The 20133-nt window shown below is 37.9% G+C and overlaps 1 protein-coding gene across 4 annotated transcripts in view; it reads right to left on the reverse strand.

Annotated features, from left to right (window-relative positions):
- drc4 (dynein regulatory complex subunit 4) overlaps window positions 1-20133 on the reverse strand; it is a 105276-nt gene that overhangs the window by 50198 nt on the left and 34945 nt on the right. For all 4 annotated transcript variants that reach the window (XM_081372040.1, XM_081372038.1, XM_081372041.1 and 1 more), the window contains one exon: window positions 1681-1735. In XM_081372040.1, coding sequence (XP_081228166.1) covers window positions 1681-1735 — 55 coding nt within the window. The remainder of the gene's footprint in view (window positions 1-1680; window positions 1736-20133) is intronic.

Below are 20133 nucleotides of genomic sequence, written 5' to 3' on the forward strand. Positions count from 1 at the left end.
GGCTGGGTCTTCCAACATGACAATGACCCGAAGCACACAGCCAGGATAACCAAGGAGTGGCTCTGTAAGAAGCATATCAAGGTTCTGGCGTGGCCTAGCCAGTCTCCAGACCTAAACCCAACAGAGAATCTTTGGAGAGAGCTCAAACTCCGTGTTTCTCAGCGACAGCCCAGAAACCTGACTGATCTAGAGAAGATCTGTGTAGAGGAGTGGGCCAAAATCCCTCCTGCAGTGTGTGCAAACCTGGTGAAAAACTACAGGAAACGTTTGACCTCTGTAATTGCAAACAAAGGCTACTGTACCAAATATTAACATTGATTTTCTCAGGTGTTCAAATACTTATTTGCAGCTGTATCATACAAATAAATAGTTAAAAAATCATACATTGTGATTTCTGTATTTTTTTTTTTAGATTATGTCTCTCACAGTGGACATGCACCTACGATGACAATTTCAGACCCATCCATGATTTCTAAGTGGGAGAACTTGCAAAATAGCAGGGTGTTCAAATACTTATTTTCCTCACTGTATATACAGGTGCTGGTCATAAAATTAGAATATCATCAAAAAGTTGATTTATTTCAAGAATTCAACTTAACAGGTGAAACTAATAAATATATATACTCATTACATGCAAAGTGAGATATTTCAAGCCTTTATTTGTTATAATTTTGATGATTATGGCTTACAGCTTATGAAACCCACAAAATCAAAATCCCAGAAAATTAGAATATTACATGAAATCACACAGTAATTACACAGTGATACCATGGTCATTGAACCAGGTTTTGGTTCTTTTGGCAGTGTGGGCAGGTGCAAATCCTGCTGGAAAATGAAGGAAGCATGAAGTGCTCTGAAAATGTCCTGGTAGACGGCTGCGTTGACTCTGGATTTAATAAAGCACAGTGGACCAAAGTCCTCTTTTCTGATGAGAGCAAATTTTGCATCTCATTTGGAAACCAAGGTCCCAGAGTCTGGAGGAAGAATGGAGAGGCACACAATCCAAGATGCTTGAAGTCCAGTGTGAAGTTTCCACAGTCTGTGTTGGTTTGGGGAGCCATGTCATCGGCTGGTGTTGGTCCACTGTGCTGTCCACTCAACGCAGCCGTCTACCAGGACATTTCCAGAGCACTTCATGCTTCCTTCAGCAGACAAGCTTTATGGAGATGCTGACTTCATTTTCCAGCAGGATTTGCACCTGCCCACACTGCCAAAAGAACCAAAACCTGGTTCAATGACCATGGTATCACTGTGTAATTACTGTGTGATTTCATGTAATATTCTAATTTTCTGGGATTTTGATTTCGTGGGTTTCATAAGCTGTAAGCTATAATCATCAAAATTATAACAAATAAAGGCTTGAAATATCTCACTTTGCATGTAATGAGTCTATATAATATATTTGTTTCACCTGTTAAGTTGAATTCTTGAAATAAATCAACTTTTTGATGATATTCTAATTTTATGACCAGCACCTGTATATATATATATATATATATATATATATATATATATATATATATATATATATAAAATTGCATACAGCATCTTGAAGCCTGAGACTGAAAACTTAAGTATTCATGTATTTACATTAATTATTTACTTCTCAAAAGTAGTTCTATACAACAAAAAAACTATTAAAATCTAGCCCATTCAAATATATAAAGAAAGTGACTTCACCTCGTACTTGTCTGGCAAAATCATTTCGCAGATCAGTAATTTCCTCATCGTGTTTCTGTTGAAAGACAATTTTGTTTATGGTCATGAGAGATCTAAATCAGAAATGTAACTGTCATTGTCATTGTAATCATTATATACAGGGTGCGAATTGGCTGGGGGTGTGTGGGGGTGCCGACCATGTAATGAGTCATAGTCAACATTTCCTGAGCAGTTGACTGAAATAAGCTTAGAAAACATTGTTCATTCAATGACGTACATGGATGGAGCAAGATCAATGCAAGTGTTCAAAATAAATTTGCGCATTTAAGTTGAATGATAAAGTTTGACTTCTTTAATGCTGTTAAACAATGTACAAAGCCAAATGTTTGCTGAAATATACAAAACATTAACAACAACACTGAAATAAAAGTGCAATTTTTCTGTAAATCAGATATGTATGAAAGTTGTGTTTTTGTTTCTTTCAGAATCATCATTGGCTGTCAGAAAGATAATGGTAGCATTTTATTTAAACTGAGAATAATATTAAGACTTTTACACACAGGGTGTGTTATAAAATGTTCGATATGAATAAATATAGTTAATTAATAATGATCTAAGATTTCAATCCCCAGTGAAGACCATGAGCCAGAGAAATAGAACAAAGAGGGCACAGTTTTACTTAGGATTTACACTTGCAAACAAAATTATTCAACCCCACAGAGAATGCACCAATTTACAAATGTAAGCTTTTCTAAAGATCCAGAATTTAATATAGTATTTTTTTTTTTTGTTCACAATACACTGTATATGTCAATATATCATATCTACTCAACCCCTATTCAACATTGCAGTGCAACATTTAATCACTTACTAGTATGGTAGGGTACAAAACTGTGTTAGAACACAATTAAGCCTTTGGAAACTCTATAACGACAATTAGCTTTAGACGTGACACATGCATGCATTTAGCCTATGCATTTTCTGATGTTGAGTAGCAAATATGGGCAAGACAAAAGAGATCTAACAGAAGATAAAAAAGAAGGCTATAGATACAAGAACATTTCCACGACACTAAAGGCTCAAATATACCTTAATTGAAATCGACGAATGAATTGATGTGACGTAATTTCAAACAAAATCAGGTCAAAAAGTTTGTTTTGGCCTGATTTTGTTCGAAATGACGTCACATCAGTTCGTTCTTCGACAGCTTGCCAAAGCGAACTTTCTGGAAAAGTTTGCTACGGCTAATAAACACCTTTGTACTACTATTGGTCCGTGGTGATTACGTAACAGGTCGGTGTGTGCTGAGGCTCCGCCTTCTTTCACGTGGAAATCTTTTCCACTTAATTTCTCCTGTTCAGTCTGTCGAGGTCAGACATCAGCGAGTTCAAATGTGAACACACTGGAGAGCTGCTTCATAGTAGAAAAATGAAGTTGTAATTCTGATGAAATGAGACACTGACACTGTTTTTCTTCTTTAATATGGTAAAGCTGTTTGATTTTAAGAAATCTATTGTATAAAGTGCTATAAAAATAAACGTGATGTGATTCTGAATTGCAGAGCTCTTGCAAACATATCATTGCTATGATCAGATGCTTTTATCATGCTTTATTAAAAAATGCTTGCGACACGTAAATTGAAACTATTTCATGGAAATTTCATGGACAATGTTGCGGGTGAGATGGTAACAGGAGCGGGACTGAATCCTGTGGGAGCATGTGGGAGTGGGACTGAAAACATTGAGGTGGATCAGTCTTGTTAGGTGGTGCTTTACTGCTGCAGTAAGTGGAAATCTTGACTATATGAACAGCGTCATGGATTCTTTGAAGTATCAGGCCATTTTAGCAAAAATCTGCAGGACAATGATCCCAAGTACACAACCAAATAAGCTTCGTTCAGGGTTTGGTCCTGGATTTTTCTTGAGTGGCCTGATCAGTCTCCAGATTAAAATTTCCTTGAAATATCTTTCTTTGAGATTGGAAGAAAGCATTAAGCAGCATGGAAATCAAATAATATTATTGAGCTGGAAGCTTTTGTAAAAAAAAAGAATGGTCTAAGATTCCAGTAGAGAGGTGTCAAAAGCTTTTTAAGCACTTACAGATGACGTTTACTTGAGATTACAAATAGTAAAGGATTCTTACATTTTTTTTACTTTTGAAGGTTGAATAATTTTGTATTAGGGGTGTAAAGATTCATCAACTACATCGATGTATCGATTTATATTCCTATGATCCAACTACATCGATCTGTGCTCGGCAAGTTGGCCTTCCGGACGACATATATCAATCTAACATCGTTTTAAAAGGTAATGAATCGATTGTATCGATACTAGGAAATAACGCATTGGATTTAAGCACGTCAGACTTTATTTGGATGTTTTTTCTTAGCACTTTTAATGATAAAGGCATTAAACGTTACTCGATTCAGTCTGCCTATCTGTGACATCATCGCCATACGTGACGCGCCAGCAGCAGCGCAAAGACAACAAGCAGCGCAAAGTCTCTCAGCCGCTATACTGCAGTAGCGCGCACTCTTCAATTGCACGTGCAAATGCGGCGGAGCGCGCTGTAGGCCTATATCGCTTCACTATATATAAAGCACAAAATAAACTACAAGCATGCAACGTCGTTACGTTTTAAATTAGAAAAAAAAACGTGTTGTCCAGATTCAGTATCTGCGGTCAGATGATGCTGTCAGGCCATTATATGTCCGTGTCATTATTCTATCATTATTTTCATAACTTGTAGCGAAATAAAGTCTCTCACCTCAGAAAAACGAATCAGGGCAACAAATTAATGGAAATCCACTGTCTCCTCAAAAGAGTCCGTTTGCAAGCAGCAGAAAACCACCTTATGCGTCACACACACAATAAACATGAGTTGTTCACTCAGCTGTGCAATAGCACCAAATTAATAAAAAAAACGCAATATATTGAACCGAATTCTGTTTTAAATCATGCGCTGTGCACATTAGCGATGACGTATGCACGCAAATGCACCAGCGTTTGATAGAATCAAGTTGAGTGTGAAACCAGACCAACGCTGCGGGGGGTGCCGGGAACAATCGCGCTCGGGCTCGGACCGCAGCAAACGAGCCCAGTGTGAAAGCACCCTAAGAATCACTCAAATGTTTATTAATAAACTTTTTATGATGCTTTAGTTGAAGTGTTTTCACAAAACCAGAATGTCTTGCAGGTCAGGGAGGTTCAATAATTTTGATTGCAAGTGTGTGTGTACACTGTATATTAGTGGTGTAATGATACACTAAACTGACGGTTCGGCACGTACCTCGGTTTTGAAGTCACGGTTCGGTTCGGTACAGCAGGGGGGAGAAAACTAAACAACATTTTTTTTTTTTAATACAGTGGTTCACTGAAAAAATTGTGTCTCTGTCTTTAAATGAATTCAATTCTAATTAAAAGTTTCTTAAGGATAATTTTTTTTATCTCTGCTAATGCTGTAAACTATATAGGGAGCCCTTACTTGCACATTACTATAATATGAAAGGTTAACAACAGAGCCCAAACTATTAGCCTAAATTCAGCTTCTATTTCTTTTTAGACATAATAATCAACATTCAAATAACAAATTGTATGCAAACATGTAAACTGCACACATGGCAGTATTCGCATTAACTTCAAAATCTATTTATAAAATTATGATTTTAATTTTAAAAACAAAACGTGAGAGCATCACGGTTCGTACCGTGGGTGGTGTATCACGTTTTTTTGGTTCGGTTGGAATATCGTTATACCCCTACTGTATATATATATATATATATATATATAATTTGGATAGCTGTTGAAAATATTCTTAGCATAGAGCCCTGCATGTGCCCCAAACTGCGACACTAGTAGCAGCAAAAAAAATAATCTTTTTTTTTTCTTGACTGTTGTCATGCTATAAGATGTCATCATTACTGATTTCATGAGTGACTTGATTTTTCCACCATTATTTATTTTTCTTCATTATTTAAAAAAACTAAAGTGTATTTTGTTTTTCTGTGGATGTCCAAATTGTGGTACAGGATGTGCAATTTTAAGAGAAATGTTCAGGTTACATATTTTGGTTGCATTTGTGAGTTAATAAAATGTAACTGTTATTTTACACAAATAGGCACATTATAATATCGATCAATATACCCCTGAATAAATGTTTTGAGGTATCAGCAAATATCATATCGCTGGCTATGAGAATCGATATACGTCCGATTTAAACCCCTAATATTTACATATTAGTCTAAACAGCGCTCTTATCAGTGTGGAGTGTACGTCGGGATGTTCTTTAACAGTATAGAGCTGCGGAGATATTTCAAACTTATTTTTATCCACAAGCATAAAACGAAAAAGAACTTCACTATTAGTATATCACAAAATGAATATTTGCTAACTCAGTTTCTATAAACTCCCTTTTAATTAATTTTCTTTCTTCATTCTTAACTTTGATGTTTACTGTGCATTTAGGCTATGTATAAAGAAAGACAAACATAGTAATGAAAGCCAAAATATCAAATGCCATGGATACATTTTTAACTGAGTAATCCACTAACTTGTAGAGTGGGGTCAAAATTTTAATTTTCAACTAAAATTCAAAACCGTACTACAGGGGGGAGAAAATGACTTTAAAAAGATTGCAGGTTGCAACCATTTTAATCTTCCACACAGATAGGTAGGTCTATTAGTAAATTCTGTTGTCATTATCAATCCTAGTTTTGTATATACCAAAGGTGACAGTTAAATATGGGAAGAAACACTTTTCATGTTTTTTCTCCAAAAGTCAGAATCCCTGTAACTCCAAAAGTAATAGATATCTCAATATTTTTTTAGATTCTGGTTCTTAAATCAAAATAATTGTAAAGAACACACCTGTCTGAGTATCAAAATATTATTTTTTCCAATGCTTGAGTGACTGTAACTATTAAATATTAAAGATATCTCAATATCCTTTTAGATTCTGATTCTAAACAAACAAATATGGTTTATTCCCAGAGATATGGAGATCTCAAAACGGCTCTATGTGTAAATTGTTGAACTTGACCCATTTTCAGTGGTTGAAAACTAAATGTGGGTGACTTTGCATACAGCTGATACTTATTGTATTGAAAGTGGAATGTCTGAAGAACAAATAATGTTAAAAGTGAAAATATGCCTATATTTATTCACATGAAAACACGTCAATATCTTGATTTTTGAGAGTCCAAACATATTGTTATTAAGAATATAGAAAACATAGCTATTTTGCTGATACAATACTTTTATTAGGGCCTGAACACTAAAGGCCAGGACACACCAACATCGGGCATCAGTTTGCTCAATTGACCTTTCGCCGGCCCCTCCCCCAAAACGGCCATTGTCCAATCACACATCATAGCAACCGTTACTATGTGAGCAGGTCCGACAAACATTAGCAAGATGGTGAAGCGTGCGCCCATGGCGTTTGTAAATCGGACACTACATACCCCGAGAGATTGTCTGGAGGAGTTGTGGTCTTTCCATTCCCAAAGCCGAAAACACAACGTGAGCGGTGCCTACAATGGATAAAACAGTGTGGACGGCCCCAATCCCAGTTAAATGTGTCGAAAATTACGAAGCATAAATACGTCTGCTGGCTGTGGTATCGATGGCTACTTAAAGTTTTTTTTGTTTTGTTTTTCTGATCTGAAAAACTATCCTATCTGTAACTCAAAAAACATAATATTGTCTGAACCGCGAGTTTTATGATCCGTTGCCCCACTAATAAATAGTATGGTCTCAAACGCGATTTTTGTGATCTGTTGTCCCCCTAATAAATATTATGGTAAGTGCATTATGAAAGACAATCAATGAAAGTTATTTAGATGCAAATTAAGGCTATGTCTGGTTAAACAGTTATTGTGTGATTTCGTTTATTGTGCTTTGTCAACTTGAAGCATGAATTTGAGAAAGAAAATCATTTTTGGAAGAAAATGCACATACTTTTGTCAATGATATAGGCCTAAGTTATAGCTAAAATATTGTAAAAGCTTTCAGTTCACCCTGCCTAATTGTAATTGAAAAGTCAAATTAAGCTTGATTAATGATATACTGTGACTGATCAAATAAACTACAGCATCGGGAATATAACTCCCATGTGTTTTGCAGCATTTAAAATTTTAGTCATAGTGTTATGCGAAAAAACACACATAAGAAATTATTGCTGACAGCACTTTTATTTTCAGAGACAGTTTTTTCTTTCACACAAAAACACAACAGTAAGTGTCTTTTAAACACTTGTTTCCTTGTTCTTTGCCATAATCACAAATGATGTGTATGAACACCGGTAAGCATTAGCCTCGATAGAGACGTAGATAGTAGTCGTGTCTCCTTCATTGCGTATTTTTATATTATAATATATCCCTCCACTGCATACTGTAACCCTTTTTGCCTCAATCTGGAGGATATCGTGGAGGTATTGCTCCAAAAAAGGTCACTGACACGCACGGGTATACCTTTTTCCATCATGGCAATCTGTCGCGCTGGTCGTGTTTGACCATTTGTTTGTCGGACGTAGCAACAGTAACTAAGGGGGGCGGGGCTCGGCGAAAGGTCAATTCAGTATGTTGAATCGGTGTTGGGGCCGTCGGTGAGAGAGGGAACTCTGACTGGATGTTCAGTTTAGCGAACGTGCTTGGGTTGCAATCGGCTGAACGTCAGCAAGCCCAAATTAATTATCGTCCAGTTTACCTTCCTGTTTCCAACGCGACAACATTCTGGCGTGCTGCTAAGGATTCTAATTTTCTTAAAAACAACAACCTGAAAATATCCAAGGATCTGCCTCCAGCAGATAGAGAACGAAGAAACAAGCTATGGCCCATCGTAGAAAAGGTGGGAAGAGAGAACAAGCGAGCTTACTTTGTGAGTGTAAGGGCTTTTGTAGAGGGATGAAATATTCCCTCCAGACTAATATGTGTTTCTCGTTTATTCTTATCGTCTCTTGACTTTAATATTGCTTCCATCCTCTTGGCTGGTTGGCGCTTATCGATGTTCTGGACTATCATCAGTCTACAGTTCTTACCAGGACACTGAAGACACTCATCTGGCGGTACTACTATGCAAGACATTTAATATGCTGCCTTTTCACATGGTTTAAATAGTTCTATTCTCGAACGTATTACAGTTTGTTGGGACATATAGCTATTGAGACGTTCTAGTATGCTTCAGACATTTGCGTTGTCTGGCTTGTATAATACAATACAGTCTCCTAAAGACTTAAACGATCTGACCTGCGTTTCCCGAAACCTTCTTAACGCTACGTCATTCTTAAGTTACACCTCAAGCTGTATCTTATCGTTAATGCGTGTTTCCTGAAACGTTCTTAGTTAAAGGGATACTTCAGGATTTAGCATTAAGCTTTGTATTAGTAGAAAACCTGTAGTATTTTCGAATTACCGTGCTTTCCACCCTCATATCCCCCTGAGAGGAGAGATTTATGTATTTTTTGTCTGGAAAAAATCCTCCGATGACGCAAAAATCGTCATTTTGCGTCATCGGAGGATTTTCTGGCCAGAGGCTAAAGACTACAGCCAGTAGTAGGGGCTGTCCCGCATTTGTTCAACCCGCCCATAGAGGGTGGGATCTCACTCACATAATGTACACACAGTCAGCCGTCTTTCTTTGGCAGCTAAGCTTGCAGGCTCTTGTTCTGTGAAGAAAGCTGAGTAGTAGGAGAAAGCTGAGTAGTAGGGGTTACCATCCTCTTTTTCCCGGACATGTCCGGCGGGCGAGATCGTTCAAAATGTCCGGGATTCAGCTTTTGCTTTCTGCGGTCGCCATTCATTGTTTACATGCACACCTCTTGTTTCAATCTAACTGAATTCATTCCGATTGGTGAATCTAAATGTAGTGTTGACATGAACGCTAAACAAGTGATCGGTTGATGTGCGTTTTAACATTGCTAAGAAAATTCCCGCACCTCCGTGAGAGACGCGAGACCGGCGCGTCTCAGTAATGACGCCACCGGCCTCGCACCGTTCTCCCGCGGCCGTCAGCCTCGTCCTGCTCGCCACAGTAAACATGATGAATGGCGACTGTAGAACGCAAAAGCCGAATCCCGGACATTTTGGGCGATCTCGAAATCCCAGGCAGACTCGTCACGGAGACTCACTGGTAGCCTAACCTTGTTGTTTTCAACTGCGCTCTCTAACCGGTAGGCGTGGCCTCCTAGGGCAGCGAAGCAAGTGCATTCTGGGAGTTGTTGTCTTTCATCCACATAAGCCAAAAATACATTTTCTGGCTTTTCTCAGTCTAGAAAGCTCCAAATTAAAAAAATGTATTCACATTTCTTCTACATAAATGACCAATTTTAAATACACATTCATCTTTCCAGAGGTGAAGTATCCCTTTAAGTATACCTTCTGTAAGTCATACATTTGAAAGGTTGGTCTGGACCACTCTTAGCTTTATCTTATCACTGTTGCAGGTCTATACGAATATAATTCTGAAGTTTTAATACACCCAGACAGTGTTCAATTAGGCTAATTCAAGTGTTTTCATGTAAAGAATAAAATTGTCATTACACTGATTGTTGTTAGATTTTTAATTATATTATCCAAAGGTACATCAGGGGCCGGTTTCACAAAGCTATTTTAGACCGGGCTATAGTGTTAGACAAGTCTACAATTTGCTCATAGACTAGTCTAATGCAAGTTAGACTGTTTCACAAAAATAAAGACTGACTTAATTTAGACCAAAAAAATTAGACACCTTACCCCCAGGCTAACTTAGGTCTAAAGTGGATCGCACACCAGACGAGAAGCGCAGCGCCGCATCGCGTCTAGGACAACCCGAGGTATCGCACACCGGACGCGCATTTTCTCAGTTTATGGCCAGCAATATTGTTATGTTTAAGGACATTATGGAATTAAGATAATGTCTGTCCTATGTTATGATTGTACTGTACAATTAAATACAATCGTTGCAAACTAAAGTCTGCAGTCTGAACACTTTACCTCAGAGCGTCCGTTAACTGAATGAATTGAGAATATCACCGAAAATCCGATAACATCAGCAGTTTTCATCCACGCAGCTGATTTCTGTAAATGAATGTAAAACTAAATGTATATTGCAGGACAGGATGAAGTCAGTATATACATTAACGACGATTTGAGACAAATATGAGACAAAAATGTAAATGGCGCTCTGTGGCGCGGCAGGATTTTGAACAAGGTCCTGAGCCGTTGCTGGGCACCGCGGACAGATGCTGAATGGTGCCGCCGGTTTACACTGCGTTGAGATTTTATGCAACAGGAACTTTTCTGAATGCTGTTGGTGACACAGTGGGTCTCAGCAAAGCTTCTGTGTCACGGGTGGTATACAGGGTATCTTGTACCATGTTTTTGTATCTTTTCTGTACGTCTTTAACGCTCAGCTCAACGATCGGATTAAAGCTGTTAACTGTTGTAGCTATCTTTTCCAAATTAAACATTTCTTCTTGTTACTACAGTCTCTGCTAAATTTCCCATGTAAAATGTCCTTGTAACTGTTATACTCCTCCAACAAACACATATTTTCCGCTGGGGTAAACTGCACTGAGCGGTTGAATGTGCTTACTCGATCCGCCATGTTTTTTGTTATGAAAAGTGTTTTATTTTACCCAGAATGCATTGCAGTGTAGTCCTACTTAAGATAGTCAGAGTCTTAAGTGCTTTGTGCAACGGTCTGATTTAGATGTCTATCTGAAGTCTGACTATCTACTATATCTAAGCCATAGTCAAAGTCTATCTTTGTGAAACCGGCCCCAGCTGGCAAACCATAAAAGGCTTAATAGTCTATTTAAAGGGAATGATTGTGGTGGGGAGTTTGCTCAAACTATGGCAGCGATAGGCTACAGCGAATAGTTGCTCTAAAAGAAGGAAGAGAGCGGTGTCACTGCCTTTAAAGAGAGCTAACTGCTGGCTCAGTAGACCCCGCCCTCCTCTCACAGTCTGGTGCTAGCGCTACTGCTACAAGGACTAATTCAGACGCTGAGGACCTCGGGCTCCTCAGGACTAATTAGACCTCAGGCTCCATTGGACATCGCCCAAAGAGCCTGCTAGGAGCTGGTTGGATGGATGGTTTCTGCCAGGGCACCAGCAGGCCCCCCGTCACAGACCAGCGCCCTTTTTTCCTGAGGTTCACGATTAACTCACAAAGTCATGGTGCGTCCCCTTCTCGGTGCGTACGAGCGCTTCTGCAATGCTCTCCTCTGTGGACGGCACCGCAGAAAAGGGATAAGAGAGACTGCCCCCTCTCGAGGAAGCAATCGCCGCTCACCTCTGCCCGCCCACTGCTGCTGGCTGGAGATATAGAGCAGTAAATCCATCTAAGCCCTGCCGAAACACCTCAGCCCTAGCTGGACGCGCGTTTTCTGCTTCCCGTCAGGCGGCATTGGCAGCAGGCGCGAAGTCACCTGATTGGGCCGCGCGTCAGAGACGCTTCGCCATAGGGTGTGCAGTTACCGCAGCACAGCCAATGGGCGAGCTAGACGCTCTGCTGTGTTCGCTGTGCAGCTGCACTGCGTTTTAAATATTTATCGAGGAAAGGAGTTTCCCCACTGCGTATTAGCTACACAATACTCGTTCCCTACTCTCAGGGAACCGAGGTTACGTTAGTAACCGAGTACGTTTTTGCTCTTCTGATGGTTTTCAGCCTTCTCTTTCTGCCAATTTTATAGTTGTATGGTGTAGCCTATAGCGTTACGACCCAGCACCCAAAATACTATCAAAACACTCCAACGCAGCCTTTTTCTTTGCGAAAGATGGATAAAAAAGTGCACAGGAAACAAAAACCTTGAAAAAAATGATATACGATCCCACCAAATCACAGAGATGCCGATTCGCACGGGACTAATATTATCACGGGACCTCGGTGTTCAGCGAAAGGTCATTTGCGGGGGAATTTTTACTTTACAAATTACAGACATGGCCGATTCGCACGGGATTAAGATCACAGACAACCTCCGCAATTATTACAAATAACTAGAGGTCACCAGGTAATACTTATACTGTGCGAATAGGGCTTTAAGTCCTATTCAGACGCTAATTGTTTCTCATGGGCTCGTCCGATATTTTAAGTCGGTGATTTTATTGCCATCCAAATCCATAATGTCAGTGTTTTTTTCTCACCCAACTTGCGTAAAAATCCTTGGCCAAATTAGCCTACCTACTGTTTTTTGACAAACAGGTTGTGTGGTAATTTAATTGCCATCTGAGTCCACTTCTCTGAGTTTACAAGAAGAGATTCAAAATTCAATGTTTAAATTTGTTGATCACTGCCGAGCACCGTACGTAAGATGTACACTTTTATTACTGAAATGCTGGAAAGTATTTACAAGAACAATATTTCATTGCAACTCCACCTCAGCGAACAAAAATGGGAAAGAGAAGAAAGCACGTAAAAAATTGAAATGGTTATTATGGCAGCAATTTTAAAATATGTAGGCTAGGCTATCCCATGAATCCTAATAAATGCAGTTTCAACTATTTCTGAAGTGCTTCTTTTATAAAGAACACCGCTTTCTCACATAATGCAGTGAAGCAGCCCCTGCACGTGTGAATAATTGATTCTCGAGCAATCAATATTAACCAATTCAGCACCATTGCCACGGACAGCACCTGGTAATGTCGCACGTAAGAAGGTATATCTTAAGCAGCTTCCTAAGATATGGTTCAGGGGAACACACCTAGAAATGGTATACCTTTAGTTAAGTTATACCTTAAGAGTCTTCGTAGCGCGCTAAGAGACAATGTTATCAGGAAATGCAGCCCTGGTATTATACTTGTATGTTCTCAAATTTAATTTAAAGTTTTACTTTATTGGCATTTCATACTGTATTCTTCTGAGTGATTTAGATCTTTTTCCTATTGTTTGAGTTGCGGTTCTCATCCTAGAGCTCATTTCTTGACGGTTAGAGTTCTGTACAAGAAGTTATTTGTTTTGCTTATCTAGGTCTATTACATTTTTTTCTCTTCAATTTCCTTTCTTTTACTTCATGTCTTTATCTGTTGTTTCTTTAAATGCTAGAGGGCTAATAAATCTTACTAAGCGAAAGATTGTTTTCTTTTATCTCAAACAATTCAAATCTGATTTTTGTTTCCTCCAAGAATGTCACTCAACTGTAGAGGATCTTAATTTCTGGAGGTCACAATGGGGACTGGACATATGGATGTCTCATGGTACGACATTCAGCCGGTGTATGCATTTAAAAAAAAAAAGTTTAAAGGAAAGGTGTTACTCAATGTAATAAGTGATTTGATAGACATTATATTCATCTCATTACTGAAATTTCTAATTTGACGTGTATTCTTGTGTGTTTATGGTTATAAACAGCAGAAAGAAAATAAAGCCTTTATTAATAGTTTAGAGGAACATGTGTTTAAATGATTGACTAAATACCCAAATTCCATGCTTATTTTTGGTGGAGATTTTAATGTGGCTTTAGATGGCAGCATAGACAAATGGCCTCAAACTCCCTGACAATACTAGTTTATACTTCAAAATATTTATGCAAAGATTCTCTTTGATCAATAGTTGGAGAGTATTGCATCCCTCTCAAAAGATGTTCACATGGAGTAATAACTCTCTCTCCTCCCAGGCCCGAATTCACATATGGCTTATCTCTAAGGAATTATGCAATACCTCTACTGACATTTTGCCATCACCATTTTCTGACCACAAGAGTATCTTTATTCGTACCCATTTTCTTGCTTCTGATAATATGTGCGGATTCTCTTCTTACTGGAAACTTAACAACTCCATTCTCTCTTACAGTGAAGTAGAAGATGAAATTAAAAAGATAATTCACAAAAATTGGAATAAAGCAAGAGAGCAGAACAGTTAAAGTAGCAACTAGGAATCTATCTATAAATTACGGGAACGTCTTTCTGTCTGTGTGTGTGTGTGTGTGTGTGTGTGTGTGTGTGTGTGTGTGTGTGTGTGTGTGTTATTTGCATATCTCTCGAAACCGTTAGTACGATGGATTGACAGGTGTCTTGCTACGGGCATGAGTAAGTGCAGTGCCAAGTTTGACGTTGTTTGGAATAGAAATGCAAAAGATATTGGTAAATATATATTGGTTAAAGAAGAACACACTGGCTTTTGCCACTCTAGCCGTTGGCCACTCCCCCTCTCACACTGACACTGAGTGAGCACAGCCCAGGACCAGAGACAGAGAGGGTCGAAGAAAGCAGCAGAGCTTAAATAGCGTTTTCTCAGAGTTCACTGTGTAGCCTGCTCCCTGAATCGTGTAGTTCAATTTTCCACATTTATTGTATGTCATTATGTCAGTATCAGTATTTGCTTTCTACCATGCACAAATAAAAATGTCACTGAACTTTTGCTGTGTAATTGTAACAAGAATGAGCACTCAAACACACCAAACCAACAATTACTAAAAACACACACAACAACTGATTTTGCACGGGCATTTTGAACTAGTTTACTAAATATGAAATTGGCAACTATCTTAGGAAATTTAGTACTGATTTGACAAAAAAGAAAAAAACTGATGAAAATTCCATTATATGCAAATTCACCAATCTTTTATCAAAAAATGTAATGTAAAATGTAAATGATTTACTTATTTGTGAAAACGCAGAATTGGTTGACTTACGGTGCAAATTAGAAAACATATAAACAAAGCTAAAGGGGCGTTCATTAGATCGCACAGAAAATGGATCGAAGAGGGTGAACAAAACTCTGCATATTTTTTCAAATTGGAAAGACAGCAAGCTAAAAACAACCAATTTCAAAAACAAATGATTTACGGTAATATTAGACATGACCCTTAAAGTATCTCAGTCATGATTTATGCAGAAAAGACTAATATATACGGTTAGCGCTAGATATGTTAGACTATTCAGAATGAATTGACAATGATGACTTCATTTTTTTTTTTAGATTATTACAAAGCCTTTGACACATTGGAACACACATTTTTATTTTAGGCTCTTAAAATTGGCTTTGGTGACTCCTTTAGCAGGATGGTCCAAATGCTATACATAAACGTAAACAGCTCAATCAAACTAAGTAATGGTACTTCACCTAGATTCTTTTTAAAACAAGGAGTTTGATAAGGATGTTCAGTTTCCCCTTACCTATTCCTAATTGCAAAACAGTTCCTTAGCACATATATCAATAGTAGTCCTTTAAAGGATATCACAATTGGCAACACTAAAATAAAAATTTGTCAATTAGTGGACAACACAGCTTTATTCTTGAATGATTCGTCACAAATTCCAGCAGCTTGGGTGTTCTTCAGTCCTTTTCTGAAGCCTCTGGACTAAATCTAAATTTTAATAAACGTGAATGGCTACCAATTAAAAATTGTTCTTTTTCACTTTATTTGAAGATATTGCTGTTAAAAATATAGGGTAACATATCTTGGTATACAAATTACTAAAGATGAATAAAGGTGTTCAGCAAACTTCAAACCTATTTCTATCAGGACCACTATCGTCAAATACAATTGACAATTAGCATATAGTCTGGATTGGCGGTATGGTTCTGTTCTGGGCAAGAACTCCCTGTGCATCCATGCAGCCTAGCATGGTTAAGAGCAGGGAGAGCAGCAATAAACCCCCCTTAGGGTAAACAGAACTGAACCAACAAAAATGTACTGCAGATATCATTAACTCATTCAGGGGAATCAAAATGCCAAATCCTGACTGGACGAGAGGAGGAGCTGGGAATGGAGAAGGGTGATTAGCTACTGAGAAACGCGATAGCTTCTGATAATACTGAAGGAGCTTATATATGAATACAGTGATAGGCGTCGTATTCCTATAGGTAGACATGGATCAGCTGAGAGTACCAAAAAACAAAAAATGCAATTGCTGGTTACAAAGGGATCTGTCCATAAAAGGCAGAACACTGCTCACTAAGGCAGAGGATCTGTATTGTTTGGCCTGTGCAGCTCAGTCTCTTTTTGAGGATAAGCCCACGTCTACATTAATTAATGAGGTTTTAATAAAATTCTTATGGAGAAAAAGGATAATTATATGAGAAATTCAGTCATATTAAACTCTTATAATAATGGTGGTCTGAATTTTTTTTATTTTAATTCCCTCAACAATACATTTAAAATTAACTGGCTGAATCAGTTCCTAGCCAAACCATCTTCTATTTTGAATGTTTTTCCTCAACTTGTTTTTTCACAACTTGCTGGCATTCATTTTCTCTTAATGTGTAATTATGATATATCCAAACTCCCTATCAAACTCTCCAACTTTCATCGCCAGGTTCTCTTAGCATGGGCAGTTTGGGCACTCATTTATAAACATAACTTTTCACCACAGAGATGTTTTATTTGGAACAACAAGAACATCCTATTTAAGAATAAATCTCTGTTTTATGATAAATGGTTCAGTAATGGTTTATTTTTAATGGAGCAGTTGTTTAATAATTGTCTTTTGTTCGGACATTCAGAATTTCTTTCCAAAGATCTTTATTTCTTAAAAATTGATTTCTGTTCCACCTGTAATTTCCTTTTGGAAAAATTTGTTTGTAAATAATTGGAAAAAAATCTAGTCTTTACATTGTTCTTTCTCACAAATAAAGTGAAAGAAATTTCCTTTAAGCTCATACACAGGTTCTATCCTGTTAAGAAATTTATACAAAGATTTAAAGCTGACACTGAGCTAATATGCTCTTTTTGTTTGAATTCTGATGAAAAAGTGGTTCATTTATTTTGGTCATGTCACTACACTCAGAAGCTTTGTAATGATTGTGTGTAAGTGATAGAAAAATGATATTAAAAAATATAGTAAAAAGTGTAAGATTTTGCCAGGCTTCTCAATACATGAGAAACATTATATTTGGATATTTTGACCTCACACACACACACACACACACACACACACACACACACACACACACACACACACACACACACACACACACACACACACACACACACACACACACACACACACACACACACACACACACACACACACACACACACACACACACAAAAAAAATCTGTTTTGGTATTAATTTAATTATTTTCCTAAGCAAATTTTACGTTCACAAATGCATACTTTCAAACTGTAAACTTATCTTCTCTGTCTTCTTAAAAAAAATGGAAAATAATTTAACTGTGATTTCAGTATACTAATAAGAAAGCTACAAGGACTGTTAGGATTTGCTCTGCCTGTGAACATTTTTATGTGATGTATGTAATGGCCCTCTCTCTCTTTTTTCTCTTTCTTCTGAATTTGTTTATTTATACTTTTTTTCCCCTTTCCTTTTTTGCTGTTGTCTCCTTTATTATTGTTGTGGTTGATATTATGTGATGTATGCTTATTCTTTTGTATGTTCCAGTTCTCTGCATTAAAATGCATTATTCAGTGCTGTAAATTTAACGCAACTGCATGGTGGGCAGACGCAACTAATCGATTATGACATTCGTTGCAAATGATTTTCTTTATCGATATTATCGATTAGTTGTTGCAGCCCTACTTACTGGAAAGGCATTAAAACTGAAATCATTAACACTATGAGTAACCCCCTTTCATGCAGTGGAAGCAGGTGTAAAGTTGGAGAGTTTGCCTGGAACCTGCACCTGAACAATGTTGGTGGAAAAGTGTTGTTGTGTATGTTGATTCTCAATTTATCCAGAATCGGGCAGCTCTAAGGCATACACAATCCACAACTGTAATTGTTTTAGCTGTAATTATTTTGAAATATTTTGAAACATAAGTGCACTCTGACCCCAAACCTCAGAACTTCATCTGAAAATAGCAGTCCATTTTTTAGCGCAATTTTCCTACGGACAAAATTGCGATTGTTAACTCATGATTTCTGTTCTGTCTGTGCGCACCAATCTTGCACTTCTATCTCCTCCTCAACCAGACCACCTAGAGACTTCGGGTTTTCTGCATTATGTTAAGGAAGGTCTAATCTCGGGAACGCACAAAAAAAAAAAATAAATAAATAAAAAAAAAAATAAATAAAAAGATTTACTATCTCTTAGTGTTGTGATCCCATGACGTCAGAAAATTGCGCTAAAACACTCACTGAGTTTTTATTACTTGTTTTTTTTTACATGAATTACATTTTAAGTCACATCAAATGTGCCAATGCTGTGCCTCAAAAGCACTGATGCCAAGCCCCCTTTTACCCTGTTGTGCAGTTTGCCCTGGCTATGGATCTCTTTGACCTAGCATACACATAAACTTCAATGTTAGGTTGCATACTAGATTAGGTCAGCCGGAACCGGGAACACTCCCCATAAATCCTGATGTACTCGTTTCATCAAAAGAAGGATGGCGTCTACGCTAATATTAGTCTCTCTGTTTATCCCAAGGTTTACAGCAGTCCGCCGTATCCAGGCCGCATCCAGATCTGATGAAGGACCTGCGCCTGGAAACGACGACAGCGCAGTCCTGAAGTGTCAACTAGTCTCTCCCGTGAAGGCCCCTTCTCCTTCCCTTTACCTCTGTACAGATAAAACGTTGTCAAAATAGTTCCGGTTCACGTGGCTACTCGGAAGCGATAAATAATTCTGTATTATATATTTTAAGGCCAGACAAATAATTTGTTGAGGTCAATTTGTAAAGAAAGACTACACACCTGCGCACATATATATTCAAACTCGCATACCTATAGACTAAACACGTAATACGCATGTGCACGCTGTCAGCGTTTTCACAGGTTTGCATTTTTAAAGCTTGCGCAGAGATAAAATAATTTTCTTATTCCTATTTCAAGGTTTGCGTTCTCGAGCCACCAGGCACGGTTGTTGTGCAAATGAGCAGGTCGGAGCGTGTTAAGGGTTTTCTGCTAGAATGGTGTTGTGTAAGCGGCCCCTAAGTTAATAACTAATAATCTTTGCAACGGAAGTGAATCGATCAAAACTAACTTTAACTGGACAATAACTTTATTCTAGAGCTGCTGTAAAGCCAAAACAGCAGTTACCAAAAAAGCCAATATCTGTTACTTTAATTTCCTATTATCACTGCTTTGAAACAGTCCATATTGTTAAAGGCATGCAAACTTTGGAAAAATTATATTTTTTGGCTCCAAATCTCAGGTGAAAATTGTCATTTTGATACCCCTCAACAAAATACTGGATTACTTTAAATACATTTATAAATTTGAACACTATAGTGTTAGGTCCCATTTAGGCCTAATTATTACATGTCTGTACCTGAATACACTACAGTTAATGGCTGCCCCCAACTAAAGATTTTCTAGTCGACTAGTAGTCGTTCATTTAAGCCATTGGTCGACTAATCGCAAATTTATATTAGTTTAATTACTGGGGGATGGATCGGCCTATTCCGCGCTCAAAGCGCACGCATAAAGCTTGCCGCAAAGCACTGGCAACCAAGAGTAATGATTATGAATGTGTCGGGAAAAAAAAGGAAGGAGACATTTGAATTGTTTATTAATAAACTAGTTTTCTGTGTCAGTGTCAGCTGCAAAGATGAAGTTGACAATGCTGACTCGTCATCTCCGCAGTAGTGTGACCAAAAAT

Source organism: Scardinius erythrophthalmus (genome assembly GCF_964197995.2).
Source record: "Scardinius erythrophthalmus genome assembly, chromosome: 8".
Taxonomy (NCBI): Eukaryota; Metazoa; Chordata; class Actinopteri; order Cypriniformes; family Leuciscidae; genus Scardinius; species Scardinius erythrophthalmus.